At 44.8% G+C, this 18540-nt stretch overlaps 1 protein-coding gene across 1 annotated transcript in view; it reads right to left on the reverse strand.

Annotated features, from left to right (window-relative positions):
* Positions 1 to 9983: 9983 nt before the first annotated feature.
* The window catches only part of LOC126543740 (uncharacterized), a 45646-nt gene continuing 37089 nt past the window's right edge, over positions 9984 to 18540 (reverse strand). Inside the window, exons 6-8 of the mRNA XM_072284680.1 lie at positions 17341 to 17627; positions 11316 to 12532; positions 9984 to 10172 (exon numbers count right to left, since the gene is read on the reverse strand). Of these exons, the coding sequence (XP_072140781.1) occupies positions 10025 to 10172; positions 11316 to 12532; positions 17341 to 17627 (1652 nt within the window). The 3' untranslated portion in view covers positions 9984 to 10024. The remainder of the gene's footprint in view (positions 10173 to 11315; positions 12533 to 17340; positions 17628 to 18540) is intronic.

An 18540-nucleotide genomic window follows, 5' to 3' on the forward strand; every position in this document is an offset into this window, starting at 1 on the left:
TAAGCAATACTTCTGTGTTTTATCGCCAAGCCTACAAACACCCACTGGCACGATTTACCGAAGGTCAATGTTAGGAAATGTGCATTTGTCGCATACGCATGCTTGTGGCCGGCAGCCAGCGTCGATACCTACGAGAACAAGTCAGGCTAAAGCGGGTAATCATGCAGCGTGAAGAAAAAGAAAACTTCACAACCGCCTGTACGGGAATTCGAACCCATGCCTTGAAGGAGCGTGCAAGAAGAAGTCGAGCGCGGCTTAACACTCAACCATCGCACAACATTGTTTTCTTTGTTACATGAAAATGAGACGCAGACGTCTGCAAATCTCTGAACTAAGAGCGACTTAATGTTCCGGTGACCAAATACGTCATCAAATAAAAACAAATACTATCGTGCTTGTTCTTGTGTCCCGGACATACTACGCTATTGCACTCCACAAAGACCAGAGCAGTGGTTTCTATACATTCATTTCTGAGGACAGAAACAGCAAAACTGTAGGGTAAGAAGATCACATTATGTGTCGTCACATGGAAAATGGTATTTGCTAGATGGAGGCATGTATGCTTGAAATTGTTTGTTGTCAGAACCACGAAAAATAGCGTAAAAGCAGTGAAGGAGGTGTAGACCACAATGGCAACGACAAGCCTCAAGCATTGCAGATACGCGCAACAGAGAATGCGCCGAAAATGAGTTACGAGGTGGAAAAGAATGTTGAAAGCACAGCAGCTCACACAATCCGCAGCGACCAAGAGCCGATATTGCAGCACTGTTTCTCTCGTTACATCGTTGCATCAGTGGTAGTAGAAGGTACGGCATCATAGTTGAATAATTTCCTGGCGGGACCATCAAAACATGCCATACAGCGTTCAAAACACGATGTTTCTAAAAAAATGAACTACCTCTTTCCTCACCTGCATCCCAAATAATGATGCACACAAAAACTGCATTTAACAATGTTGATGTAGGCTTCAAATTTGAAGGTGGTGTCATTTGTTCGACTGCTGCTCCGTTTCTTTTTTTTCATACTTTTACTTTAAATTGGTATATATAGCGCCACACCACACTCCCTTACCGCACCTCTCCGCACAAATATCCTATAACCGCTAGGTTCTAGTCTTGTTGCCAAAAAGCCGACAAGCGAAATTCACAGGGGGATGTTCACTCCCAGGAACGTCTGTACTGAAAGTACTTGCGTTCATAGCCGAAGGAACCGCTGAAGTCTGTTGTTTACTTTATTCTACGTGTCATTAGCTTAAATGTCAACGCGCTATTCCGTGACATTTTAGTACTAGGTTGGCCGCTGCACAAATAGCGCACTTGGTGGATGAATATCATGTGCAGAAACCATCGGTGAAGATTGTCGTTCAGGTAGGATGGCCTGAAAGAACGAACCAAGAAGTGAAACGAAAGGAAGTGATTGGAAGAATTGGAGAGAAAAAAACGGGAGAGAGAAAGAGATAACGAAAATTTTTCTTGCAGAGTCCAAACACCAATCATCGAGCGACCATCGGCACACTACCAAACATGAAAACACCTATACTAGCTAAAGGTAGCTATTTGTTTACTGTAGAACGAAAAGTTTTGCTTGCCTACTTTGTTGATGTTCGTCGTCGGCTGTCACCCAGTGGATTTGCAACACGAAGGAGCTGATAAAAAGCGCCTTGATCACCCGAAACACATTTACGGGGTGCGCTAGTGGGTGAACGACAGCATCACACGTCTTTGAGAGGTGCGTGCTAATTGGCGTGAGCTTTAAAGTCTGTGAAGATGTGGAGTGGTCCACCGCCGCATACTCAAGAAAACGTGCAGTCGCCCGCTTGTTCACTGGCTTGTTTAGTCGTTTGCTCGTTCGTTTAGTTGTTTCGCCGTTCGTTTACACGTCGCACGCTCATTCATTCAACTATTATTTCATACGGTCACTATGTGTGAGACGCACTTGCTGTAGGGAACCTAGGCGGGTGCGTTTCATTACGCAATCAGACAACAAATGTTACCTAAATATAATAAACTGCATGGTTTCACTTACCACAATTTTAGCTGTGTCATAGCACGACAGTTCTTCGCGCGGTCATCACTTCATTAAAGTCATATCTCGCCGACGTTATTTAGAAGAGAGCGCAACCGTACTGAGTCCATTCACCTTAATGTAACTTGGTTCGCAACAAGTACGTCACTTCATCAATGGACGAGCTAACGCACGACGAAATGTTATTCGTGATAAGTCACTAACCTCAAAAATACGTTGCTCAACTTAAGCACACTATATTCTTGTTTTAGACTGAGTGAAGCGCCGATATCGCGTTCCCGCTTCGCGAACGCAGGCTACGAAACTGATTTCATTTTCTATGTACGCAGAGTCCGGACTCGACGATCAGCCGCGAGTGGTTTAGTCGACTTTGAGGCAAAAGAAAGATAATAGCCCTAGCGCCACCCTTTGAGTTTTTTGGGCGTGCTGAGAAGATTGGCAAGCACGTACGTCGGCGTTCCTGTAACTTCTTATACTCAAACGAACCTTCAGAGCAGCGATAGATCGTGCCCTCTGCGAGCCTTCGTGCGTCATACCTGATACGCGCCGCGAATTCAAATGGTAAGGACGGTGCGGACTATTTAGGTTATTGAGGGCTTGCTGGAGCCTAGGATGTTGGCATTCGATCGTAAACCTGTTATTTAGGACCATTCGCAGCAAGATCTTGTGACACGGGCTTGCCAAATGTTGAACACTTAATAGTAACGTACGCGATACATTCGGAGACCTGATGGTATGGCGTTAGCGCTTGTTTAGTTACGTCAAAATATAGTTATCGAAAAAGGAAAAAAAAACTGCGGTCACAGAATTTCTATAACCCTCTGTATAAAAATTCTGTACTGTACACGGCGCTACTTGGAGCTAAAATGATAACGCGAACGCTTAAAGCGCAACGCCTTGGTATGCATGCATTCAATCTGGGAAAAGGTCGTCAGCTACGCCCAAGTGTTCTGGCGGCGCCACGGTAGAGGAGGGAAACTGAAAAGGAGGGGGAACGAGGAGTGAAGATAGAGGAGGAGAGAGACACTCCTTTAGTAAAGTTCAGGGGTTTTAACGATGGTGGCTCAATCTAGCGCGGCAAGGAAGGAAAGTGGGGAGGAAGCGCGCCGTTTTCCATCGCGCGCAAAGCACAGGAGTGAGGGTAGGGGGGGTGGGCGTTCTACTTCGTCGGCTGCTGCGTATGTCGCGGCGGTACGGGTCTTATCTAAAAAGCTATCTTCAATCGGGACATAGTGCTCCGAGTGCTGATTGCTTCGTGTGCACTGCGTTTTTGCCGCTTAGTTCACGGTGAAGCGGGAGGCAGCACAGTGGTCAGTTCGCTCGCTGCTGCCAAGCTTCCTCACTCAAGCGTTTTCACTGCGAGTTTACGCGGTCATTCAGTGAGATGGGTTCATGTTTGCTTGTGCGTGTACGGCATCATTAATTAGTTATTGGCAATGAATGTTTACAAGTTGATACGGCCGATAAAAATACTATCATTACGGCTATAGGAGTCTATTGGCTTCACAATGAATAATTCTTCTTCAGGCGACATGGCGGGTTTTTTATGTGCAGCTTTGACTGAGAGAGCTTTAATTTTTTTTAATTATCAGCTCTGAGCATTTCTTATTACAGAATTGCATAGACGTTTCATGAGAAGGACAACTTTTGAACCATACGTTGCGCACTTATTAACATTGTCGGCTATTCAATAAACTACGATCGCCGAAAAGCATATATCATCTTTTGAAGAGCGGCGAACACGAAGGTGAAGGGAGCGGAGGCACCCTACGCCGGCTCCGTGTTCTTCACATGATTTCACGTCGCAAATAATCAAGGCCTACTCACAAATTAGCACCATTTGACTCAGCTCCTATGCCGAAATCTGTGGATACCCGATTCAGATGTGGGTGGACATTTTTGGAGATTCTACGGCCAAAAACCACGTCAAGGCGCGGGCGGCTAAGCCTACCAGTAGCCCTATAGCCACCGTTATTTCGCCCCACCTCGGCGGCTAAGCGTGATTCAGGCCTCGGCTTTCTTGAACCTACGTGGCGATATTGTATCAAGAATAGAGATTCTTGAGAGAAGCGATGACGAGATTTGACGGGAGATTCAGGACGATAACACCTGGAAAGTCGTTAGATATAAAGGACCGGCGAAAGAAGAAGCGATAGGTGCTAGCGCTAGCCCTAACCGACATTCCAAGGCGAGCGGAGAAAAGATCATCTCGCAAGTTAACAGGGCCACCAAGACCCCTGAACTACCTATGGGAGATCCTAAAATTGCTGTCAGACCAAGAGGATGTCTGTAGCTATCCCAGCTAAGCCTACTACAACTTGGACAAGTCATCTACGAAGCGGCCGGGATCCATTACGATAAACGTGAGACGGATACCATATGCCCCAAAAACGTCCGGAAAATTCTAGTCATCAGTACTCCGAATCAGGACCATGGGGATAAGTATCAGTGCATCAAAGCTATCAAGTTCAACGGCAACGAATATGAAGTTAGAGCCTACGAAACGGCCTCGGCCGTTAGAGAAAAAGGAGTCATCCGAGGTGTTCCTGTCGACGTTTCCCCGAGAGACAAGATGGCAGCCATTATTACAACCCAAAATCCGACGGCAATCGCAGCCAAACGACTGGGAAACACCGCAACTGTGATCGTTTTATTCGACGGTTACAATGTGCCCACGTACGTGAGTTATGGAGGAGTGCTAACGAGGTGCTCGTTAAACAGGAAACAAGTGGACTTTTGCAAACAGTTGAATAGACTTGGACACAGAAGAGACGCGTGCCCGAAGCCTCGGGATAGGCTGTGTGCGGGACGCGGCAAGTGCAACCTGGATCATGATCACACATGTCAGCCCAGGTGCCAGCTGCGCGGGAATGACCACCCCACGGCCGACGAAACCTATAAAGCCATGTTCAAGAAACCCTACATTGTCAAGCAACGACAATGGCTTCGCCAAGAGCAAGGAATTAAACAACAGGAAGAACAGCAGTAGAAGTGTCGCTGCGCAAATGGGCCTACTGAGCGGGGCAGATCCAGGTCCAGAGGCACAGCAACGCCTAAGGTCAGATCCTGATCCAGGTTCCAGACCAGATCCAGGTCCCGGTCCAGGGAAAGACAAGCACACCCGGGAACGATGGCTAAGGTGAGCTGGTCCGATGCGGTCAAAGGGCCACCGTCCTAAGACATCGGAGGGGACTGTACAGAATTCTACTAATACTAACGAATGAGCTGAAAAGAGGAAAGAGAATGCGCACATGAGAGAATAATTGCACAGTTAACCAAGGAGATTCAGGAGCTTAAGAGCGACAAAAATAAGTCAAACGGACAAACGCGACACCCAAGCCCCGGCAGACTAGAAGTAATTCAAAAAATAGAAGAGGATAGAGCTCCACTTCCACCCAAAATAAAGGCGACCAAGGACGCAGCTAGGGCTCCAGCTATGAACTTAAACCAGACAATATCCGACCTGCAGAAGGCCGCTAAGGAACAAGCGGAGGCTACCAGCAATCTTTCGGAGGCCAGTATCGCCGACATTAATAGCAGGATAACAGAACTTAAGCAGAGAACCCAATCGCCTCAAATCAACAGCATTACTGTGATCAGTTCGGCACGAAATCTACAAAATTTACAGGCAATTTGGAATTCCAGGCCCTCTAACACTGCTTGAAGAGTGCCCTCCTTCCTTCCGCCACCTTTCACGCTAACCACACTGTAATGTGCGAAAGCGTGAGAAAACGGGCTTTATCATATGGTAGTAGAGTAGCAGGAGCTACGAAGCCAAAAAGGCGGTCTTGCAACTAGGAAACACATGGATTAGTGAAACAGCGGGTATGTGAAGCTATCGGGTCCCCGAACGAGAATAAAATAACATTCACAACGTTAGTGAGGAAAGAGCGTGCGGTGATTCGTCACGTCACCCGAATCTCGAATATTGAGCACATGCTTATCGAGCTTCTTCTCCCCAGATGGAGGAAATCCTCAACTATATTTATTTTAAACATATATATTATTATAACGCTCAAAAGGCAGCGCTTCATACTCTCCTTAGCAAGATTGTGGTGATGGCACGTACTAGTTCTCTAATCTTATCGGGAAATTTCAATGCCCCACTCGGTGCCTGGGCGTATGGTTATTCTAGAGTGAATTGAAAATGCCATGGTGAGACATTCAAGATGCAGAGTCAACACTCGTAAATAAGCCCGGCTCCCCTACACGTATAGGGACCGGACTCAACACAGACACCTCACCGGATCTTACAATCGTAAACAAAGTAGCAAAGGTCAAATGGAGAAATACTTGCGAAGACCTTGGCAGCGATCACAGAATTTTAGAAATCAAGATCGAAGAAGCCGCAGATGCTGAAAATAATAGATCCGTCATATGGATCGACGGGCATAAGTTCTGCCAAATAAATGTAGACAGGAAGCAAAAGCCGATTGAAAACACAGAACAATGGAGTAGAGACCTCATCAAAGACGTAAGCGTAGCCACTCACACTATCACGCCGGAGCAACCGGTTGAGAAAATAGATAGTCGTCTCGCACATATGTGTGAGGTGAAAACAATCGTTAGTATGTAGATTTTGTCAGCAAAAGTACAATAGGAGTCTACGTAAGCGAATAGCTTAGTTAAACAAAAAGACTGAAGAGCATAGCAAGCAGTTATGCAAGGAACAATGGGATGAGTTCTGCAATGCAATGGATGGACCAATTTTTGCTGGCAGGACGTGCCTATGCTGAAATACCTGCTAAATCTACAAAATCCAAGCATAGATCAAAAACAGAATTTGTGAAAGCTTCTGCACGCGCACAAAGGGAAAGAAGACGAAGTCATCGCTGAGGCAAATGGCACATGCCTTTCCCCCAACCCAGTCCTCGAGCCTGGGCGGTATGAGGGAAAGCCTAACGAGCCCTTGGATAAGGACTTCATTACATAAGACATTAGAGCAGTGTTGCGAAAACTCAATAGGAAATCTGCCCCGGGTCTGACGGGATTTTTAGCAAGATGCTAAGAAACTTGGATGACCTGGCTATAGAGAATATCGCGAAATACCTAAACGAACGCTGGGCCAAGGGCTTCATTCCAAACAGTGGAAGGAAGCCCAGTTTATATTTATTCCCAAACCTGGCAAACCAATCATTATCGCAAATCTACGGCCGATATCTCTCACCTCTTGCACAGGAAAGCTTGTGGATCATGCATTCTTAATCAGGATGAACAATTACCTGAATGAAAACCAAATATATCTAAATACTATGGCTTTCGGGCTGGACTCTCTATTCAGGACGTTATGCTGAAAATCAAGCAGCAAAAACTAGACAGTAAAGCGAGGTCCACCAGAGCTATATAATGTTTGGATCTCAAGAGAGCATTTCACAAAGCATCACATTCCGCCCTATTCAGTAGGCTCGGTAACACAAACCTAGGAGAAAGGACGTACAGTTATATCAGAGACTTCCGAACGAATCTGAAGGCTACCATCACCATGGGGGAACTCAAGCCTGAGGTGAGGGACATGGGCAGTTGGGGTGCGCCTCAGGGCTCCGTGGTGTCGCCTATGCTCTTTCACCTCATTATGGCAGGGTTGTCGGAAAAGATCGAGGACATCGTAGAGATCAATCACTCCTTATACGCGGATGATATTACCATACGGATCTCGCAAGGCAGTGATGGAGACAGAGAACGGAGATTACAAGAAGCGGTAGATAAAGTGGAGGAGTAACTTACATAGAAATCATATACTCCCCAGAGAAATCAGAGCTTCTCCTTTATAGACCCACTCTCAAGGGCAGGCCGCCCAAGGTATACATCAAGGAGAGAGTGTATGAGGAGATACAGTTTCGCACGAAGAATGGCGGTGCCATCCTATAGTTAAACAGTTAAACAAATTAAGGCGCTGGGTTTAAACATTGATTCGAAGGGAACTAACGGCGAATATCTTAGAAAGCACGCTAGCAAGGTCACTAACGCCATTAGGCTGATCGGGAGAATCACGAACAAGTATCAGGGAATAAAGGGGCTAGCATTTTAGGCTCACTTACTCTTTGGCTGTTATAGGCCACATCATTTACGGAGTTGCGTACCTTAACTGCATGGTACAAGGCAGAAAAGGACAATATCAACACACTCATAAGTGAAGCGTTTAAGTAGGCCATAGGCTTGCCCGAATACACCAGTACTGAGAGATTAATGCAGCTGGGCATGCATGACAACTTAGAAGACTTGATTGAGCTCAGAAGATAGCTCAGATGGAAAGACAAGCTGGTACTAGCACTCGCAGAATTATACTAAAAAAATTACGAATAAACTACCACAACCAGCGAGAACCCAAGATTACATTAGCCAGAGAGATCAGGCGCAGGACTCAAATCTAAAATTTTCCCCAATATATGCACCCGGAATTCAATCAGGGCAGGAGAACGAGCAGAGCTGAAGCTCTACTGAAACGCTATGACAATGACGAGGAAGCACTCTTTGTAGACTCCGCCAAATATTCAAATCCCCAACCGTTTAGAGCAGTAACAATTACTACAAAGAAACAAAAGCGTACTCGATCAAAACCAGGTTATTTGAGGTTGCGGAGGAGGTTGTCATCCCTCTGGCTATCGCTTCTCCCAAATATAGATAAATTATTAGCCACTCTCTATCGGCTATACGACATTGCGCTAGAGGACGGATGTCAGTTGAGGCCGCAAGAATTCTAAACAGTAAAGCCAAACTCACATCATCTGAGCAATTTCACGACAAGGAAATCATCTGGTTCCCAGCACATACAGGTCACATTCTGCGAAGGCCACATTCAGAGTGCGCCTGTTGCAATAAATCATTTGCGTTTGTTCTCACTCTAAGTATCCTCTCGTCAGCAAGCTTCTAGGGCCGGCTGTTTTCAGTTGTCATCTACATAAATAGAAAAGAATAAAATTATGTTATTTCGTTACTGCAGGACAACCGCAAGGAGATTTATTTTCATGCCCAGAAAGTCGGTGTGCTACTGGATCAAGCTATAAGAAATTTTCACATTTTATACACATTGCCTCCATATGATAAGTTCTCAAAATATGGTCTCGAATGAATGATAATTCTCTTGCATTTTTGAACGCATAAAGCTTTCCTCAACTGTTTTATAGAGAATCAAATAAACGAAAAATCTCACAGGAACCACACTGCGAGTTGTCTAAGTATGCGTGAGCGCTGTGCCCCTTCTCATCGCCATTTAGTCTGGCGTCATTATCAACTTTATGAAACTTGGTCCGTACAGTATAAAGCTTATCAAGCCTTATCATAGCTTTCAAACTTGTCGGACTAGATCCAACCCTCATCAACGCTTATCGCTTGTTATCAGTCTTATCAGACACGATCCAACCCTTATCTGTTCTTGTCAACCTTATCGGACATGATCCGATCCTTATCAACCTTATCGCACTCGATCCGACCTTATGAGCGCTCATTACTTTGATCAGAAATGATGCGAGAACTGTAGGCTCTTATCGCTTCTTAGCACCCATCCATCCGCATCAAACCGCTACCAGCCGTGATGAGACCCATTTAACCCGTTATCACTCGTTATCATCCTAATAAAGTAATTGACTGCTTATCTGTGTTGCGCGACGTGAAGTGCATGGCCCATTATAGATCGGTGATATTTTGGGCGGTGAAGAAATGCCCCAATGGAAGGCGCAACCCGCGACCACGTCAACGCGACAAGGACGTGGAGTGTTTGACGTTAAATTCTCGCAAAGCAGCAATTTTTCTGATTCCTACAATTGACTACGTCGGCTCTGCCTGTAGTTCCAATGACAGCTTTTATTCCCCCATCACCAAACTTTTCAACAAAGCATTCATTGAAACAATGTTTTATGCATTATTTGCTACATAGTGATTTCTCTTACGTGACGCACTGGCTTCTTCGTTGACTAGGCACAGATTTAAAAAGACACACAGGGGCAATCGACACAATGCAGTGCATACTTGAAGAAAGCGTCCTTTAATAAGAAACGTCGCTCTACATTTTCCAGTAGGACTTCCAAACGTTGCACTTCTCCATATGAAATCCAGAGATATCTGTTACGTTGTCAGCAGAAATATAAACTGAGACCGGGTTGTCAGCAGTGTACTTGGGCCACGGGTACTCTCCTGGAAGCTGGGGCACCCTGAAGACGAGAGAGCAATACGTGGCAGTGAGATCTCGACATGTTATTGACTGTGTAATAGCTCAAAAACTGGCTTTCTGATAGCTATATAACGCGAGCCTAACCAATGTCTAAGCTTAGGCTACATTTGTAGGACTTGAGGGCAAATGTTCGGTCCGCGGAAAAATAACTTGAGGCGGCATTACAGTGGCCCATTCGATTAAGGTAGCTGTGAAGCGCTTTTCTTGTATTTTGCGATGCACGTGAAACATATACAATGAAATCAGACCAACACAAGGACATCTTGCCATAAATGCAGATCCGATTTCATGTGTTCTCGTTTTTCGTTTTTGTTATGTAAATCTATGCGGATTGACTTACTTTGATAGCCCCATGCTACTATCTATATAGTATAAGACCTGGTTTTTCTAATCAGGTGTGCAGTGTAAAAAAATACGTTTAAGCACAATTTAAAGCGTGCCTTTTCAACGTTACCAACTGTTCTACACTTGAAGCCATAAAATTATGATAGAACGGCTACACTGTTTAAAGTAGCTAAACTAATTCATGACAGTCCCGTTGCCCCCTTTTTTTTAGTAATGTACGGTTCGGCACTGTATCATCAAAAATAAAATATCCTGGCAGTTTACTTTTGCTTACCATCGACGCTATAAGAGTGCAATGAGCACGAAGAAGGAAAGCAATTGCAAATTGTTCTACGTTCAGCAAAATACTAGTTTGAGCAATAGAATGGTTTCCACCAATGATTGCCCGTCCTCTGTTCTGAACTGATGTTTATTCATGAATACCCCGCGGCATGACACTGCTAGGTATTAAGTGTTTTTGTGTCACGCCAAAGTTATTGCATTAGTTGTCGCGAATTACACCCTCTATAAGTTCATGAGTTATCTACACAGTCCAGAAAAATAGAAATCATGTTTCTTTTCTTTAGTTCGTACATTCTGGCAAAATTTACCCGCGAGTCTACATTTTTGTCGCCTACGCTCTTCTGAAATTCTGTATATTTCCACACATTTCTACGGTCCCCTTCTTAATAGACTACATATACGTGTAAATATTTCAACACAGAAATACGGGTAACGCCCCACAAGTTTTGTTATTGAAAAAGCTGTGGTTTGGTTTTGCTCAATTCCTTTAACTTACCCAGTGGAAGCGAAAGTTGACCAAGCCGTCATCATCACTTGAGACACTTCGGCATCTTCTGCACTGAAACGTTCTTTGTCAGCAAGGGGAATTCCGAATACGTAGCTGACATCAGAGCCATGTGGTGTCCCCATCCACGCGGGAAGCGCCTTCTTCTTAGACAAGTGACCAAAGACGTAGGAGTACACTGACTGTTCCTTGTTAGAATGTCCCTCAGCAGTGATGTGCATTGGGCAAACGAATATTGAGTCCGATAGGTAATCCACGTAGGCGCGCCTCAGGGATCTCTTGTCATGAGTGTCAGCTGTGTATACATCCAGCGGCCTGGAAAAGTTTGTCTTCAGCCACGAGTAGACACCCTCACGTAGAGAGCCTTCAAATTGTTTCCCAACGAGGCCGTGCACGTTATTCGGAAGAATATCGTTCCTCATAGGTAACATTAGCGCTAGTGCGCCCTCGTCCACGGTGACTCCAACCATGAGGTCGGCTGCATTGAACAGTCCTTGATCGACAGCGGTGCTGGGCTCCACAGGGAGGAACTGATTAGGATAAGTTGGCAGGAATGGGAATATCTTGGGCTTGAATATGTCACTTGATACACGGGCGAGTTCAAACGCACTTTTAGAGCGCAGACATTCAACAACAGCTTCACGGTTAGTAGTCAGGTTCCTGCCGTGGTACGAACAGCCGACTGCTGCGGCAACAGCGTTTCCTTTACTTATACTTTCATTCACTGTCTGGTAGAAGCCGTGGCGATGCAGAGTCCCACTCATTAGGCACACCCTGATGAAAAGACCACTGCTCATGGGCGAGATGACATGTGCGTGAGCACTCATGCCACCGGCGCTCTCGCCGAAAATGGTCACTCTCGAAGGGTCACCACCGAATAGTGCGATGTTGTCCCGGATCCACTTCAAGGCCATGTTTTGGTCCAGGAGACCGACGTTGCCTGGTGCGTCTGGTGACTGCGTGTCCAGGAAGCCCAGGAAACCGAGACGATAGTTCAAGGTCACTATGACCAGACCTGTCCTCGCAGCTAGAACGGCACCGTCGTAAATTTTCTGCGTAGCTGATCCCTGCACAAAGCCGCCACCGTGGATCCAAGCGAGCACGGGAACGGCTTCATCGGTTCCCCGCTCTTGAGGGCTCCATATATTCAGGTGCAGGCAGTCTTCCGTGTGCTCGATGTTAGCGAATGCTTGGGGAAGGAAGAATACCTGCAGGCATAGAAAAATCAGCTTCCATCGGTGTGACGTCAATGTAGTGGACCCAATTACTACGCCAAGATTTGGTAGCACGTTATTGAAGCTGTATAAAAAAAAGTGCGATGCAAGGAATGGACGTCATCATCCTCATTTAATCAGTGGCAGTGCTTTGAAAATCCAGGTTCCGAAAGAGCAACAGAAGAACCTTGCCTTCACATAAAGCCCCAGATGGAAGGCTTCTTTATCTACAAGAAACTTCTGCCAACCCTACGCTGTCGACGGACGAATTATTTGAACAAAAGAAAAAAAATCACCGGCGATTACGACATTCCCCACTGCGAAATTTGAGCTCAGCTCTATGCATGTTTTCATTTCGCGATACACTGAGGCAAATCATCTGAGAGAGTCATGTAGCAGAGTTGCAGTCGTCGAAAAGCTGATCTGCAGGTCAAGCGCGTCGGCTTTTATACATGACTCGTGGAAGGTTCCCGTGTAAACGGTGGTGTCGCGTGGCTTCCAGAAAGTACCACCCAATTCCCGTCGCGCATACATATTGCAAAACCATCTCGAACCATGACAGTCCAAACAACCACGAACGAGACCGAACCAAGCAAACTAAACAACAGCGAGCGAGAGTGGACGAGAGCAGATGATAGTACAAAACGAGCAACCTTCTGGGACCAGATACCAGTAAGCATCGAGCGGTCGGGCAGTTGCGTATGATACCAGTTTCCTGCTCATAGATCGCTGAAGGGGCCACTCTCATCGGCCTCCACCGTTCGCGACTCGAGTCTTCTATCTCCCGCTCTTTGTTCGCACTCTCATCTTTCGCTGTGCTTGTTCACTCGGTTACGCCACCCACCGACGCCGACAGTCGCCGCAGGAAGTATGGCTGAGAGCTGCGATATAATATTTTGTTAGGCAACAATAGTGCACTAAAATGAAAAAAAAAAATGAGGGAGACAGCAGATGGAGTAACACACTGTGGTATAAAAGTTACACACAGAGATAAGATGTCTCAGAAAGGCAGGCCAACGTTTGCATAGTAGAACCTGTCTTTGTCAAAGGTGACCTTGTCATTCTCGGCAGGTTATTAATAACAGATTAGTAGGGTGACGTAACGTGCGGTGGTTGTCGCCCGCTGGTGGCTGTAGACGAAGAAGCTGAAAAGAAAATGAGTGCTGTCCGTGCTTGTCACTTCTATAAAATGGTGCACCAACTAAATTTATAAATATTTTTAGGGGCCAAGTTGTAATTGGGAAATTTAAGCCATAGAGTAGGGAAGTCATGTACGTTTGGATGAAATCCTAACAATATAACGACGTTCGAGACATGCGACCTTAAAATCAGTTACGAAAATACATCGGTGTTCCAGAAAAAATTTTCCAAGAAGCATGCACTGAACTGTTGGAGTGACAACCGAAACACCGAGACATATTTTAGAAGATTGTGGGAAGGAATATTTTAATATTAGGGGTAGTGTGCAGATTTTTCTAAGCGGGCATGAGTTTAGCAATCCTCAATTTCACTTGTGAAATACGCGCCTTGAATTGAGTAAAAAATATTGACCACAAGTTTATTTTTATTGAAAGTGTCGTTGATTTTCATTTTATTGCCAATGACAGCTCAGCCACGTAGCCTTCTTGCAAAAGCAGCAGGTGCTTAGATGTGGCAGTTTCCTATAAAATACCGGGTTCCGCATAAAACTAAACACAGACACACACACACACACGCACACACACACACACACACACACATATATATATATATATATATATATATATATATATATATATATATATATATATATATATATATATATATATATATATATATATATATATCGTCAGCCTACTCATGTCCACTGCAGGACGAAGGCCTTTCCCTGCGATCTCCAATTACCCCTGTCCTGCGCCAACCGATTCCAAATAGCACCCGCAAATTTCCTAATTACGTTACTCCATCTAGTCTTCTGCCGTCCTCTACTGCGCTTCACTTGTCTTGGTACCCATTCTGTTATCTAGTCTGCGCAGTACATGACCTGCCCAGCGCCATTTTTTTCTCTTAATGTCTATTAGAATGTCGTCTATGCCCGTTTGCTCTCTGATCAATACTGCTCTCTTTCTGTCTCTTCAAGTTATGCCTCGCATTCTTCGTTCCATCGCTCTTTGCGTGGTACTTGTCCTCAAGCTTCTTTGTCAGCCTCCAAGTCTCTGCGCCGTATGTGAGCACCATAAAATGCACTGATTGTATACTTTCCTTTTCAATGATAACAGTGAGCTCCCTTTCAGGAGCTCGCGATGTCTGCCGTATGCGATCCAGCCCATTTTTATTCTTCTGTGAATTCCCTTCTCATGGTCCGAGTTCCCTGTGATTAGTTGACCCAGGTAAACGTACTCCTCCACAGACTCTAGGGGTTGACTTGCGATCTTGAACTTTTGTTCCCTGGCGAGGTTATTTATCATTATCTTTGTCTTCTGCATATTAACCTTCAGTCCCACTCTTACACTCTCCCTGTTAAGGTCCTCAATCATTTGTTGCTACTCGTCTGCATTGTTGCTGAATAGGACAATGTCATCAGCAAACCGAAAGTTGTTGAGGTATTCGCCGTCAATCTTTACTCCTAAGCCTTCCCAGTTTAATAGCTTGAATACTTCTTCTAAGCACGCAGTGAATAGCATTGGAGGGATTGTGTCTCCTTGTCTGACCCCTTTCTTTATAGGTATCTTCCTACTTTTCTTGTGTAGAATTAAGGTGGCTGTGGAATCTCTGTAGATATGTTCTTGTGTAATTATACGTAAGCGGTCTGTACTGCTTGATTATGCAATGCCTCGATGACTGCTGGTATCTCTACTGAATCAAATGCTTTTTCGTAATCTACGAAAGCCATATAAAGATGTTTATTGCATTCTGCGGATTTCTCGATAACCTGGGTAATGACGTGGATGGGATCCATTGTAGAGTAACCTTTCCAGAAGCCAACCTGCTCCCTTGGTTGACTAAATTCCAGTGTTGTCCTTATTCTGTGGGACATTATTTTGGTAAATATTTTGTATAATACTGGGAGTAAGCTAATGGCCCTATAAATTTTTAGTTCTTGAATGTCGCCCTTTTTATGGATCAGTATAATGATTGCATTCATGCAGTTTTCTGGGACCCTCGCAGTCGATAGACACTTCGTATAGAGAGCCGCCAGTATTTCCAGCATTGTGTCTCCTCCATCTTTGATCAAATCGACTGTTCTTTTATCCTCTCCGGCCGCTTTCCCCCGTTTCATGCCTTGCAAGGCCTTTCGCACCTCATCTGTAGTTATGGGAGGAGTGTCTGTATACTGTTCATTATTGTTTTGAATAGAGCGTTCCTGTATCATCTGGGTACTATAATGGTCAGTACAGAATTCTTCCGCTGCTTTTACTATATCTTCAAGATTAATCTTGGTTACGATATCTTCAAGATATACATCCTGGTTTGTCCTGTGCCAAGTTTCCTTCGCACTGATTTCCGGCTACGTCCATTCTTTACGGCTTCTTCAGTCTTTCTCACGTTATAGTTTCGCAGATCATTATTTTCGCCTTGTTGATCAGTTTTGAGAGTTCCGCGAATTCTATGCATATATATATATATATATATATATATATATATATATATATATATATATATATTACTGAACTGTAATAAATATATAACCGGAAAGAAAGAAACGGAGGAGGAAAGAAACACTGAAGAACCAAATGAAAAGCACTAACCGCTGTTGCCTTCTGTAAGAAGCAATATATACGTAAAACGGGACAGTCAATGAACGTCAGGTTAAACGGACATCGCGCGGACACAGCTAAAAACTTTCCAAAGACATCACCGAGCATTTCAACCAGCCAGGTCCTAACTTTGATGAACTTAATCAGTACATCTTACAGACAATTGTCCGTTCTGCACAAGAAAGGAAATACAGAGAATCTCACTTCATCCTTAAGTTCAAGACATTGAAACCAATAGGTAAAATGTTTCAAAGGGGGTTTTAGAATTTATTGGGTATGCTAAATTTCAAGCTATAGGCAATAACACTTAGTTCTCATTATTTGGTTGCTTAGTCTTTTTGTTTCTCCCTTACTTTTGTTTTTATGTATTTATTCCATTTCAGTAATCCTTTCTTTTTTCTCACAAGCAGCGTTTCCTGCCGCTCTTTTTATTAATCTCTTTCAGAGACATGTTAGCCCGCTGACCTCCAGCGAAGCAGATAATAAGGGGGCGCTGTGCACATCGCCGTGGACACGCCCGCTAACGCACACGCCCTTGTCACCAACTGTGTGCACAGCACCCCTTTATTCTCAATTCTACACCCTCGCCGCTAACAGACCTTCGGTATTTGTTTCATCTACCCGCCTTACCCCCGCTACCCTTTGGAAGAGCCCTACCTATACGTACTGTGCCAAAGAAAGCATATGTCACCTTGAAAAAGACAAGTTCACTTGTCAAAACGTTGGATCCCGCTTTTACCGTGTTCTCGTTTTGCTTCGTCGTCTCGAATTTCCATATCCGGCATTCCCCGTGTTTTCCTTTAAGCGGTAGATAGCACTTCTGAATGAGTGTGTTAAGGTTGTTATTTCCTCATGTATTGCGAGCCTATTTGGTCCACTGTGGGGGAACCTGGGCTGTGGCTGTGGGTCCACTGTGGGCTGTGCTCGGGGAACCCAGTTTCATCCAGCCATCGGAATTGCAATTTCTTCATGCAAGGAACCTCACATGTAGCGAGACAAGAACCTACCAAGCGCATAGTGTCTGCTAAGAGTCATTTATAGGTTCATAGTAAGAAGGAATCATACCTGCGGACATGCAGTTCGTCTGGACCTGCCATCTAGTGTACCCTCCCATGGTTCAGCAGGTACGGGTGGCCTGAAGCGCAGCCTGCCCAAGGGTGGTTGCGCGTACGGGATCCCGCGATACTCTTCCACAGCACGACCGAGAACATTCAGTCGGTTACCCTTGATTTGGCCGAGACGCGTGTCTTTTATGACAACAGAAGCGAAGCAACAAGACCCCGTGATCAAGAGGAGGACCACAGCTGCTGTCACGGTGCCGCCCATCTTATCCATAGCTTTCGTGAAGCAATCTGCAAGAAGAGAAAATGTGTTGGTCGTCGTTTTAACGGTTGTTTAAGGCTTTGCACAATCTAGTACGATGAAGTAAAACTTATTTTGTTGTCTAAAAAGGAAACCAGCAGACGGCACAAATAGGCACAAGCTTCCAAATCGTATTATGCCAGACTTGTGCTAAATATGTATTCATAAGCCCCAAATGAAAGCGTCAGGAAAGTCTGTGAGTGGGGATAGAACAAAATTTAAGCTGGCCCACAGTTTCGACTAATAGTCGGCCTCGCAAGCCTTGCAGCCACTTTCCTCCGATTTCATAGTTTCATGCATTGTGGAAGTTCCTGTTTCGCAACTGCGCCCTAAATCTCTTTTATGCCATTACTGATGCCTTTTACAAAATGATAGCGTAGATCTTAGATGGATATCCACGAAATCCGGTGTGCATGATTGATTCTTCTTGTATTGACAATTCAGTCTTCCTCTTGAGAGAGAGAAAAGTTTAATGGTACGATATGCAGAGAGGTGGGATGTAGGAGAGGGGAAGTGGGAAAGAGAGAGGGAAGAAAAAGGCGAATGATGGGTGATGATGACGAGGGAAGGTGGATGTTGTTTTATGGATTGCAAAGATAAACGAAACTCACTGATAATATATTCACTCTTTCCCATAACTATGAAGGCCGAAATGTAATAAAATGTTCTATTTTTTCGCCGCGCGCTCGTGAGAGTCACTCTACACTACAGAGGGGATTGCTATGCATACAATATAGAAGAAGCTGACAAGGGTACAAGTGAAATCTTATACATCTTTAGAAGGTGTCTTCGGCGTTTCATAGTTGATTCGATTGCAGGCACCGACGCAACCCAAGGGAAAGAAAAACTAGGCACTCCTGATAAGTCATATGAAAACTAATGCTGACAATGTGACAATGACTG

The sequence above is a fragment of the Dermacentor andersoni genome, chromosome 10 (genome assembly GCF_023375885.2).
Source record: "Dermacentor andersoni chromosome 10, qqDerAnde1_hic_scaffold, whole genome shotgun sequence".
NCBI classification, from domain to species: domain Eukaryota; kingdom Metazoa; phylum Arthropoda; class Arachnida; order Ixodida; family Ixodidae; genus Dermacentor; species Dermacentor andersoni.